This window comes from Phytophthora infestans, genomic scaffold, assembly GCF_000142945.1.
Source record: "Phytophthora infestans T30-4 supercont1.15 genomic scaffold, whole genome shotgun sequence".
In the NCBI taxonomy this organism is placed as follows: domain Eukaryota; phylum Oomycota; class Peronosporomycetes; order Peronosporales; family Peronosporaceae; genus Phytophthora; species Phytophthora infestans.
Window position 1 is genome coordinate 2,526,735 of NW_003303744.1, and position 13,209 is coordinate 2,539,943.

Sequence of the window (13,209 nt, forward strand, 5' to 3'; positions counted from 1 at the left end):
CCATTTTTTCGCCGTCGACCCCGAGCATTCTGCATGGTACACCGTAGCAGAAGCTAGACTGGCCATCATTGTGGTCCACACCAGTGAAGATCCTGTCTATCCTGCAATCCGGCACTAATACCATCTACATTTCCTTTATACGGCTCGTAGCGATTAGTTTGATAAATAGGCGAAGTGGGTCATGCAACATTAAGTTACTCAGCCTCAACGAGATAACGCTGCAATAGTAGGCATAACGTTGCTTGCAAAATATATCACCGGTAATTTACGGAGGCCTAAAATCCCTCATTTATCTCACTTTTTCCTCCGTACAAAATAACTAATTTTAAGACGAGTGGATCCTCGTTTATTATTGTACTTAGAAAACACACATTCTGTAATTTGAAAAGTGGTGGGGGGGGGTTGAGCCTCTCATTCGAAAGAAGCAGCTCGGACGCGACACGCCGCGAAGAATCTGCCATGACACCAGGTAATGCTTGCGTTGTGAACTTGCTCCAAATACTGTATCATGCCCGTTCATTTACGCTGTATTGTCTTTTGTATAGGACGAGCACTACGAAGCCGTGCTTTGAAGCCGGCCCCCTTTTGTCACGACATGGAACCCGACCACCCGAGCGACGAAAATTTTGCGAGTAACGTTGCGTCGGACGGAGACGCGAGCTCCGACCGAGAGCCGCCTCGATAGAAGACGAAAAGAGGCGGGAACAAGGCGGAGGCTGCTCCTAAGCCTCGGAAGGCCGCACGAGGTTGGTACTTTTGCTTCAATTTCATTAGTTTTAGCTGCAATAATATCATTTTGACTTTTATTATTGCAGGAGTGATCCCGACTAAGTCATCGCCGAAGAAAGTAGGCAAGCCGGTGAAGCCATCTCCTAAAAAAGCAGTGCTGCCCTCCATTGCAAGGAAGAAAGGTGGAAAGCGGGTGAAGTCCTTGAAGCCGCCGGGACATACAAAACAAGGTCAGCGTATTGTTGCTCGTCGGTCCGGTTGCTGTATCTAACGTTGCTGGATGTTGTTACGCCGCCAAAAAATGTTGCCGTATCTTCGTTTAAGAAGCCCTAAACGTTTCGGATTTGTCGACCGACAAGGCAGGGACGGATGGTGCTTCTGGTGGCCAGTCTTCAATCAAATCGGCCGAAAAGACCAATACTGAGACGCCAACGGAGGCTATAAGGCAAGGTATGATTTTATAAAAAGTCTTAAATCAGTTAATGTTGCCAGAAATACTAATATTGCCTAAAGGTTGCTAAATTGTGCTCACCCTGTGTTGAGCAGCTTGAAACGGTCATTTGTTGCGAGCTCAGCCGAACAGACCCGACAATGCGCGCGTTAGCCAGGCTTCTGTCGACGCTAGTGCAGAAATGAAGACTTCAATTCCGCCAGAACATACGACGTCAGTTATGTTCTATTTCACACGATGGTGTCATTTGATTGTCTAACGTTGCTGAACCAACCTTGCCATTTTTTTGTTGTTGGACATTTAAATTTCTGAAAACGCGCGTGAGTCGCCGATTACAACGACTGACTCGGACGCTGGAGCTATGGCTTCTACAGAGGCGAAGCTCCCGTCTGACCCGCATGCAAGCGAGACTTCAACATCCGATAATCAGCTGACCGCGTCTTTACGCAGGACGAATACCGCCATTCGCGCTTTGAGCATCTCGGACGAGGTGCCGGGGGCAGCTACCAACACGACCACCACAGCGCCGAGCCCCTCCTGCGCGACATCGTTGGAGACAAGCGCACACAATGCTTTGCGTTTGACGGATGATCATGCAAAGAAAAAAAGTCATGACGTCACAGTTCTATTATTTAAAACTTTCTGTTCACTTCTACTGTACTGACGTTGCTATCCTTCTGTGTGTTTGAATTCTTTTCATATCCAGCCAAGAAGACTGGGACATCGAATATGGCTTCGGTACCGAGAAAGGCGCCAGAAGGAAGCAGCGGTGAGTGCTTCATTTTTACGCTGGTGGTTGACTTTAAGAAAGCTAATGCATCTATAAGGCACGGGAACGGGCAAATGTAAAGCGATGGCCGCTAAGAAAAAGGCGCCGTCGAAGCGTCCAGGCTCGAATACGCAGTCGAAAAAGAGCAAGGGAGTTTCATTGGACACGGATCTGGTGAAGGTAAGGATGTGGTGTTTAATTATGTCATCGTTGCTTTCCGTAACGTTACCCTGATAACGTTGGTGTCGAAACGTTGCTCGGATAACGTTGCTCTCGTAACGTTGCCACAGTGACTAATTCTTTATGCCACGTTAAATCGTACAGAGGCACAAGTACATCATCCGAGCAGTCGCGACGAGTTCACTCACCAGATGTGCCAAGTCCGAATACTGGTCAGGCTGAAACAGTCACAAGGAAGAATGAGGATGAAGTCCCCACCCAAGTAGCAGACCCTTTTGAAAATTTGCCGGCGAGCTCCAGGTATCACCTGGAATGCTCTTCATGGAGGAGAAGAAACCTAGACAGTGCAAGAGAAGGACTTCGGAGACAATTGCGAAGATAGCTGCTGCTCATAACAGTGTGCGCACCCACGCAGAACCGGTTCCAAGAAAAAGCTACCGGTCATGGGATCAGGTGATGTCGGCTCTGGAAGCGTACGGCCGAGCAACAGGCTTCCACTTTAGAATTCGGTCAAGCGTCAAGATCGCAAACTGTCCAGAGTAAGTAACGCTGGTTCTCTGAACGGCTGGTGATATCACTAATTAGTTTTGGCGTGGTCCTTGTACGTTTCCTGTCCTTCTGAAACCGAAATCTCAATCAGTTTCACGTACGGATTAAAACGTTTCCGATGTGTTCACGGCGTCACCCAGCTATAATGTCGTCGGCAACGTTAACCAGTTCCGCAACGTTAACGCCACAAGCAACGTTAATGAGTTCAAGCTCGCTGCAGTCTCAACAAACTACATCCCAGCTTGAAAACATGACCGATCAAGTTGAAGGGCCTGAGTGGAATCTAGCAGACCTGGATTCGTGCCCTTCTGCCTCTCAAATTTCTCTGGGTACGTTAGATATATCCGAACTATCGCAAAATATTATCAACGGATGCAACAGTGACGGTGCGGTGTCTAAAATTCAAGATGGCTCGTCCGTGACCACGCTAGTTGAAAACGCAGCTATGTCTCTTCTAGCATGCGCAGCAGAAAGAGGCAAGTGACGGGAATCAGCGCTGGTGGAAAAGCAGGTTTCGATAGAGAAGCATAATACTTGAACAGAGATGCGTGCTGTGAATGAGATGAACTTCCCGCCTCATGTTGACGGAAAACCCAGAAAACAGAAGATTAGACATTGGGCGTATTACGGAGCTATGCGTAGCTGTCACGTACGCCCGAGGACTAACCGTGGACATCATTAACTTGATGCACTGGGCATCAAACACAGGGAGCCTTACACGTGTAAGGGAAGTGCAGGAGAAGAATTCTGTCCTCCTTGAAGATATGGTGATGAGCGCCAAGCGCCCCACAGTTTCCGAAGCCAAGAAAACTCAAGCGGATAAGTATACGTGGTCATTTGTCGTCCCCAAGCCCTGGTAACATCCATGCAAAGCCGCCATCGAAACCCACTATGAACAACATACAACTGCATGTGGAGTGAACGGCCGCCCAGACGAAGTGAACCTTGCTGATTAGGATTCGGAAAAACGTCAGCACGCTGTGGTGAAGCTGAGAACAAATCCTGTGTTCTTCTCGAGGTACGATTAATGTAACTGCAGAATAATGCTGCTGGTTTAGTATGCTTATAACGTTGCCAAGCAACGTTATCCAGCTGAGCAACCTTATTGATTATTAGAAACATAATGGTTAACAGATACTAGCGGTTTTGATATGATAACAGTCGGTGCGTATTAGCGATGACTTCATTCTACGATACGTGAAGGCCTGGTCACGAGATATGGTATGTCTTGACCAGAATTGGTTCGACATTAAAGCTGGTCCTGTGAAGTTTTTAGCGAAGGAGACAAGAACGACTTGTTTAAGCGCTGTTGATCGAAACCTACGATACGGTAAAATGGTGACGGAAATCATGGTGAAGTACGAACGAGCGTTCTTAGACGCTAAGTACTCGCTACGATCGAAGAGGGCGTTTCTACGTTTTCGTGAATTTGTGGGAGCTGTAAGCCACACAGAGTGGTTGACTGGAGCGGTTGTATATTATGGCGAGACCGCCATATGCGATGGACGGGACGGCTGCCTAGTACTATCATCGTACGATTTGGACGGGCACTTCCCAGCGGGTAGAGATCTTTTCTCCTACAAACTAGTAGTAATGCTGGTAAGCACTCACGGGATGCACTGGACTCTGATTATGGTCTACATTAATAATGGGGACCTAGTTGTACATTTTTATGACCCACTCGGATCATCACACGAGCTGAAGCGGATCTGGTAAGAAAAAGTGTTTCCTTTTATACAAAGGTGGGATGCGTACCTACGATCGCGTGGAGAGGAGCCGCACGAATTTCCTGCACATATCCCACCCAATGGATTTCTCAACCTAGACAGCCAGCCGGCGGTAGCTGCGGTGTGATGGTGCTAGCTTTGGCTCACACACATGTTCGAGTCCCAACCCGAGGGTTCGAATTGGATACTGTGACAGCTGAATATATCAAGGTACTTCTGTTGCGACTACTTTGGTTCGTGATGTGCGAATCACTGATCTATCCGATTGCTCATGACGAGGAAGCTGCACGAGTTACAAACGAAGAACTACTCGAGGTATTCCCCTCCAAGCTGGTGAAAAAACCGACATAGATGGTGGTTCGCAAAGTGATACAAGCAAGAGTAGGAGCTGATAAATATAACGTTAATGTTTAGGAGCAACGTTAATTAAATCAAGCAACGTTAGCTAGTCCAAGCAGCGCTAATTGAGGAATGCTAATTTCAAATTAGCCTTGAGGTCGCTTACAGCTATACGGTTGATATGAAGGGTAGGGACGATGAGCGAGAGCGAAAGCTCGTCAACCTTGGTGATTTAAGAAACATGTTTTGTGATTTAGTCGGCAACATTCCGAGTTGATGTAGCTGCTTTGAGGCTAGTCGCACCTCTCACTTTACGTATCATAATACTACAGACAACGACGGTGAAAGTCAACCCCCCGTAAACATGCATTTTCAAGTCATTTTTAGAAAGGCCAACAAGACAAAAAAACTCGACCCCTTTCGTGGTATCACCTGCGATTGGTCAAAATTAAACCGACCCAACAGTTTATTAAAAGTCGAATAAACAATTTAAACAAACACCGTAAAAAAGCAAAAACATGTATTATTTTGCTCTACACCATCACGACAGGGTGTTTTGGGATTGCTTTTTCAAAGCTTTTAATAACACATTCCGTAGATATGTTCTCCCACGCTCTAATTGTGCGCGTTACGGCAGCCAGACGCTTTTCCTTCGCGGTTCTTGTAACTGCCACCTTCTCTCGTAGCCATTCAGCTGTCAACTTTTTCTTGAGTGGCCCCATAACGCCCACGTCAAGGGGCTGACTCACAGAGGTGCTGTTAGCAGGCACGGGGATCACAATTGCAGAGGTCTTTTCCGCCACAACGCTCTGACCGGCTTCGGAAATATGCGAGTCAAAATTGTCCAGCAAGAGGATTGACGGGGCATCAATCTCGTACTTTAGCAAGTTCAAAACGTACGTTTGCCACACTGTGGCGTCCATCCAGCCATTTTCTTGGACGGTGTACACGTGGCCTGCAGGATACGTCGGAAGTTTATCCGTCTCCACAGTCCCTCCCGGCATTCCTCGTAGTATAAACAGTATTGGTAGTTTTTTCCCTAAAATATAAATAAGTTAGTTTAAACATAATAAAGTCATTAAATTATTAAACAAAACTTACCATCCGCTCTAATGGTGAGAACTGCAGTGAGTCTACCAGAGTTTTTCTGCGTGTGCTTCACTTTAGCGGAGCCACGACGGCCTTTGAGGGCCCAAATCTTGTGGGGTGGGGTGTCAAAATATATTGCTGTCTCGTCGACATTGTATATGGCGGATTGCTGGAAGTGAGAATGCTGTTCCCAAAACTCTATGGCAAAGTTCAAATGGATTTCTTGTAGTGCATCTTCATCCTTTTTAGTAAATTGCGGTTTCTGAACAGAAAAACCATGGCTATAACATTAAGAAAAATATGTAAGCAATAAGTATTGATTAAAAACACAAATAAAATAGGATAAATTGCTAAAACGTTTGATTAAACCAACATATTGGAAAACGAGATGCTTACCGAGCTGCAAACCGCTGGCACATACGCATCAACGCGCTCAATGCGCGCTCAGGAGATGATTTATCGGCTAAATACTGCTCCAGCAGCCCCCTGCTCCATCTTCATATACTCGATCATGCCTCCAGTACACAAATACTATATATACACGTTAGAATCTGCAATAAATAATATAACAAAACAAATTTACCTCTTCATCCCGACGGACGTCTTTCATGAAGGTGACCAATTCGTGCTCAAATGTGATTTTAGTCTTTGCGCCTTGTCCTTTTGTCGTTCTGCTACTTTGAGGTCCCTTAAACTCAAACAGCAGCTTTGCCTTCAACGTACCTAATGGAATATTAAGCGCCCGAGCGGTAGGCTTACATTCCTCCAGAGCCACCCGCTCGAGCGCTTCCCGTCTCTGCTTGACGGTGTAGCTGTTCTGCCGACGACGTTCGTCCATCACTTTGCAGAAACAGCAATAGCGTGATTGTTTAAGCGGCGCCAGCATGGCGTGCTGTCCAGCAATATATTCGAAAGTATATTATTGGCTAAAATTACAAATAACACTTTTTACTTGAGTTTAAAGTTGCACTGTAAGGGGGGGTCGAGTTTTTGTGGGGGGTTGAGTTTCACCGTCTTTGTCTGTACGTAGATGCGCTACATGCCTGTGCACTTGCAAATAAAATGCGTTCGTAACAGAATATAACAGCTGCTTTGACATGTTTTGACTACAAAATAGAACACCAGCATACACGCAGTTATTCGATTTTTCATTTTGTTTAACACCGATAGGGCAGCATTTCGTTATGATATGAATAATACTTAAAACAATAACTACAGAAAATGGTATAGCCCATCAGAAGAATGAACTATCAAAGCAATTAGCGACGAATTTATCCATTATTCTGTGAGCGTATATTTTGATAGGAGTAAGCAATCGGCCTCCGGTTGGGTTGACACTTACTGGACCAGAATCATATCTTTATGAGATATTAGTATTTATTATGATACGTTATGCACGTTCGCCACGTACAATTACTACCATTTTGAACCTGTTCAATAGCACCCATTTCTGATCATATGACCGCAAGATGCGCTTAATGACACGATCAACAGCACTCACTGAAAAGGATAAAGGATGTGCTTGCCTCATACGGACTTAATCAACTCAATTTATTGGAGCTGTACCTCAGATGCACATCATTATATATTTCATGTGTGGTACAAATCGTAATTTATATCATATTTTTTTTAAGTCCTACCTTGTCCTACCACGTATCCATTTAGCCTTTAACGTTGCATTAAGGCGAAAATGTTGCACAAAAAATGGCTGTCATGTCGTAATCTGGATTGTTTAACGTTACAATACCACCATTCATAAAAAGGCCACCAAACCTATAGAGAAATTAATATTTTTTGAGTACGCATACACTCCAAAACTGTATGCGTACTAAAAAAATATTTAAATAATGTTCCGACGACTTGCGTTTGATCCAAAACTGTATCAAACGCAAGTCGTCGGAACATTTTTTTAGTAAGCGTGGTACTTTCAAATCTGGTTTTTAAATGTCTATTCATAATTTTTGGACTGTTTCCTTAATTTACATCGACTTCAGCTCTGGTTTCCTCTTTTATAAAGAGGTAACAACGGCAAAGCTAACCCTTATTGGCGGGACACGTTTCTTTTTAGCACCTCCCGAAAACTCAAGAAAAACGCTCCATTGGGCCCTCATATTTCCTATTTTTGGTCAGTGCCCCCTTATATATTTAGTGGACCAGAATACCGTAAACCACGGTTTCAATGCAGCGTAAAATCAAAAAAATTGGGAAAATAATCGTGAGGCTCTTAAAAATATAGAGACGACACCCCACCTTAGTACTAGCGCCTGTCAGAAAACCCATCACATTTTCTCAAACCTTCGCATGCCTGTATTTGATAAACATAATTCTTTTTACCATTAAAAAAAAGGCAAAGTTTGCTAGCACGTATAAATCAATGAACCTTTTCCCAACTGTTGCACTGAGGCCGTGGTTTACTGTACAGTACTGCACCCCGTTTTCGCGGGGGTAAATTATATAGGATTTACAAACAAATCAGACTTTAGCATACAAACAAAATTGTTGATTTGGATTTTGAATCATCACCTTCGGAAGTTTATCAAAGGTCCAAGGACGCGAAAACGGGGTACAGTACGGTACAAGTACTAATAAAAGAATGTATATATCAAGTTTCGAATGTTTATTATGACCAAAGTAATATTCCGCACTTCAACTTGTTCACATTTCAGCCAATCCTGTCTCATGAGAGAAAGGGGGATGGAGTGTCGTTTCCCTCTTTTGAGTGACATCTTTCCCTTCGCTGCCCTCCACCTCTTTCCCTATATTCTGCAGGAGGGGGAAAAGCAACGGATCGAGTCACTCACTCTCGTCCGTCGTCGACGCCGTCAGCAAGTCAAAGCGCAAAGCAGACGGAGCCAGCAGCAGCCAGCTCAGTCTCGTTCGCTCCCCCGCGCTGCATTTTTTTCTTCATTTTGCGTGTAATTGCATACCACGACGCCTCGTCCCATGGCCGATCAAATGGATCCCACCGCCGGCGCCGACGCGCAAGCGCCCTCGCAGTGGTCGGAGCACAACGCGCCTAATGGACGCAAGTATTACTACAATGCCGTCACGGGCGAGTCTACGTGGGAGCGGTACGTCGTTGACTAGCGAGACTCGATCTTTTAGCGTATCTCGCCGTCTCCAACGCATCACCTCATACTCTACTCTGTGTATGTATCTTCAGTCCAGCGGAACTAGCAACGGCGCAGACGGAGGTGCCGTGTAGTAGTGCCCCCCAACAGCAGCCGCAGCAGCAACAGCCCACCGCGGGAGGCTTCCAGCAGCCTCAGCCGCAGCTAGGAGGACAGGGTGCTCAAGGTACGTCCACTATACAGTTGGAAAGAGGAGAGATAGTTATCACTAAACCAATACTGACGACATCTGGAGCAGGCGCTGCAGCGTACGGAGCGTATCCGCAGCCGTATGGCCAGCCCATGCAGTACCCGCCGCCGTACGGAGGAAGTAGCTACATGTATCCATTTCCACAGGCTTACGGTTCGTCCATTGCTGCCACAGGGGGCTTGCTTTCCTGTGCGTACTTATTAACTCATAGCTGACTGGTGTATTGTGCAGGGTACCCGCCGCAGATCGTGGGTCCAGGGCCTCCCATTCAGACGACCGAGAGCGGCCAAGGTGAGCTCCTCGCTGTGTTTTGTATAAATGTGTGTGTTATGTGCATGGATTTAAAAAAAATGTCGACCCATCATGACACTTGGCCCCACGTGTGTGCGTGATGCGAACCATTTTTTTTTGCGTGTTGTGTATGTTGCTGCGTATAGGACCTCCTGGCTGCAACCTGTTTGTGTTTCACATCCCGAACGACATGACTAACCAGGATCTCTTCAATTACTTCGCCACGTTCGGCAACGTGATTAGCGCTCGTATTATGGTGGAGAAGGAGACGGGGAGAAGTCGTGGCTTTGGTACGTCTTGGGCTGGTGATTGTCGGATAAAGGGTGAAAGTCGATGTGTGAATTTTGTCATTGCTGAAACTGTATGTAATTGTAAAAAATAGGGTTCGTGAGCTACGACAACGCTCCGTCCGCTGAAGCTGCGATTAAGGGGATGAACGGCTTTCAAGTGGGTCGCAAGCGCCTCAAAGTGCAGCACAAGAAGGAGAAGAGCCAAGGCCAAATGTTCGGTGAAATGCCTATGGACAACAGCGCCAACGACATGGCTGCTCAGAGCAGTGGTGCTACTGTGCTGCCCTCGGCCGGCTAGAGCGCTCGACGGGAGTATGTTCACTACGCTATCAGTATAGGAGGCATGTTCGGGGAGAAGGGGAGGTTCGTCAAGACGAGACAAAGAAGCGCTTTGCCGAGTGATTGTAGCGTAGACGAAAGAAGTGGTGGGGGGGGTCGTCGTGGTCATGGCACGATCTACGCAGTTAAGGACTTTTATGATCTCTTCCTTTTAAAATAAAATGGGTAACTGTTCCTGGTACCTCGTACGAAGACTACACGTATTAATAATTGTCGCTGTGTTACATCACTAACTTACTGAAGTACAGTACTGCACACCGTTTTCGCAGGGGTGGACCATATAGGATTTGCGAATAAACAAGAATTTAGCTTATAAGTGATAGTACATATACATTTAAAATCATCACATCCGGAAGTTTATCGAAGGTCCAAGGGCGCGAAAACGGAGTGCAGTACTGTACTATTCCACAGCTGTACGTACAAAGTGGAGTGTTGCCAGGAAAAAATGTACTACTGTACGTAGTGGCAGCTGAAAATTCGTCAGGGCTTTTAACAATCGTACATTTAATTATTTTGGTAATAATAATATGTATTTTATTTAATTATAAATGTAAGTCAGCTTTTCAAAAGATAACATGAAATTCAAAAATAAACTTAGGTATTTGCTATGCATTACGTAGATACTGTAGTGCTTGATAATATGTTATTTAAATATCCACTTAAGTACGATTCTTGACACCTGCAGAGTGCTAACTTTTTTTTGGTCAGGTTCTAAATGATGTCGGCTTTAAAACTGAAGAGTGTGTGTTCTGATATTTTTTTTATTTGTCCTGCCCCCTAACCGCTAGCCTTGTGTCCGTCCGTCTGTCAATCAGTCCATCGTTTTCCTTTCTTGCTGCTGTTTCCTACGTTATCGCATGGCTACTTTCGACCTTTCTAATTAGTTTTGTCCCATCTCACGAACTGCACACATCTTTCTGACTTGACCTAGCTATGCAAAAACTACAAATATACTCCGAATCGTCACACAATTAACTCGCGCCCTGATTGGCTGGCACAGTATCACAACTCAGTTATAAGAGCTCTGCAAAGTTGTTTTCTTCAAAGTAGAGACGATCTTATTAATTCTTTTTTTAAGTAGGCTCCACGACCTTTGCGTTAGTTGCATCCGGACACCACACTGTATGCGCGCATGGTACCTCCGTGGTAGTGCTTAAACTCATTGTTATTTGCCTTTAAGTATGTTTTGCTCGAAAAAATGAAAATAGCGCTACATCAGCGATTGCAAAATTTTAAAAAAATATCTTTGTTTAAAAATGAGTACCAGCATTAAATGGCCGTGTATTGGCTAATATTTTGACGTATTTTATTGGTTGAAAAAAGCATGTATATGATGTTTTAGTACTATTTAATATTTTGCTAAATAGTATACATACAGCAGTAAATATCCGTTAGAATACCTTATATTTTACGCACGTTAACAATTATAATAGTTTCTTCACAGTTTGCAACATTGCGAGGCCCACGTGCAAGGACAAATTGGCCTGCGACTGCTGAATCTGCAGCGGTTTACGATGGATCCCCGGGCGCGGTGCATCTGCTGTGGGAAGCTGCAGTACGGTAACGCGTTCCGTACAATCAGCCGGCAAGACATCGTGCGGCGCTGTTTTGCCTGGGAGAAAAGCCCCCGCCCAACCGGACCCAGAGGAGGTGCGCTGTCAGAATAGTATGGCGAATGTTAAAAATTTATGGGTCCTAATTGGTACCTCAAAACGTAGGAGGAAGCTGTAAGCCGATCGCCCGAAAAGCCAGGTACGTCAAGCAAATGAATCAGCACAAGAGCAAATAATTTGAAGGAGAAAACCCAATACCCCTATAGTCTCCCTTTATGTTTTGCTTATCTTTGCCTTTTGTATACTGGCGGATACAGTGATGCTTGGGGTTGCACATATGATAAGCTGGCTACGGCGATGTCAGAAGTGTTGATACACCTAAAAAGCGTAGTGCGTTTCATATAATAGTTAGCACATGGTATCTTCTGTGGTCAGCCGCAAGATCACCGTCCTGCATACGCGTCACACGCTCATTCGCTCACTTGGACAAACGCAATACCGCGCTATCTGTATCGCCAGCGTTCACAGCGTATATTCCACTAACGTGCGCTCACAAATTGAAACTACAGTATTGAGTGAGCACTACACGCGACGAATACGTTGCTGTCTACGTAAACACGAGCACGTGTGCGGTACTGCAGACCGTACAAGTGGATGTGGCAAGTTGATGTGTCTGTACGCAGTACCGTACTTTAGTACCCTGCTCAAATTGTTCGAGATCAGAGCTGGGAATGGTTTTAAGGTGTACCCGCTACGCGTATAATTTGTGTTTGCTAGCCGATGTCTGGTTAAGCTTGCCAGTATCGCTTCGGTATGGTCTGTGGCAGTTAGTTACCAGCCTGGTCTGATAAACTGATACATCAAAACCGTAAGCACACTGAGCTAAAGCGACAATACAAACATTCCGAAAAAACAACAGTGGCCCCGTGCATATGTTATGGTTATTAAGAGCGCATAAAAATAACACCCATATACTATCTAACTAAATGAGCTATACACGGACACATCAAATAGCACGCCGAGCGGAAAAGCAGACAGCGAAAACGCGTCACATAATGCACTTGGGCTGGTCTAAACGTCACTACGATTGGATCTTCGGCCTACAGCTCATGTGGCTTTGAATGATCGTCATACATGTCGGAGCCAGTAAATGTCGCTCGAAAAGGATCTACGCCACGCTGTCAGTCAGTATCTATGCAAATAAGTCGGTAAGTAAGTCAATGGCGTTCATCCTATCATATCAGCGTTAGAAGACGAAATTTGTTATTAATGTCAACCGGATTTGAACAACGAGTCATCGAACATCAAGTACACACCCTTCAGAACTATCTGATATTAGGAAGAGTTCAGCAAGCCATATGGAGGGAAGGAATAGGTCATTTGGGTGACCATCGGCAGATACTAGCCGTTATAAACCATATTATGCGGATGCAAAGAGTTGGCTTGGTTACTTCCAATGCCTCTTATGATCGGTGACAATGAGAGTGATATCTCGTTGAGCACTAAACCCGGCAAGCACTCCAAAACAAAGCATATTGAAAACAAGTATCACATGGTAAGAAGGAATATCGAGCTGAAGCGC

The 13,209-nt window shown here is 45.2% G+C and overlaps 1 protein-coding gene across 1 annotated transcript; it reads left to right on the top strand.

Moving 5' to 3' along the window:
• Positions 1 to 8,612: 8,612 nt before the first annotated feature.
• Positions 8,613 to 10,257, top strand: PITG_09744 (CUG-BP- and ETR-3-like factor, putative; the record flags this gene model as incomplete). Its single annotated transcript, XM_002903293.1, has 6 exons — positions 8,613 to 8,904; positions 8,997 to 9,130; positions 9,212 to 9,307; positions 9,386 to 9,445; positions 9,592 to 9,735; positions 9,828 to 10,257. 6 exons carry the CDS (start codon positions 8,777 to 8,779, stop codon positions 10,031 to 10,033), a joined length of 768 nt encoding a protein of 255 aa, XP_002903339.1.
• Between the last annotated feature and the right edge of the window lie 2,952 nt (positions 10,258 to 13,209).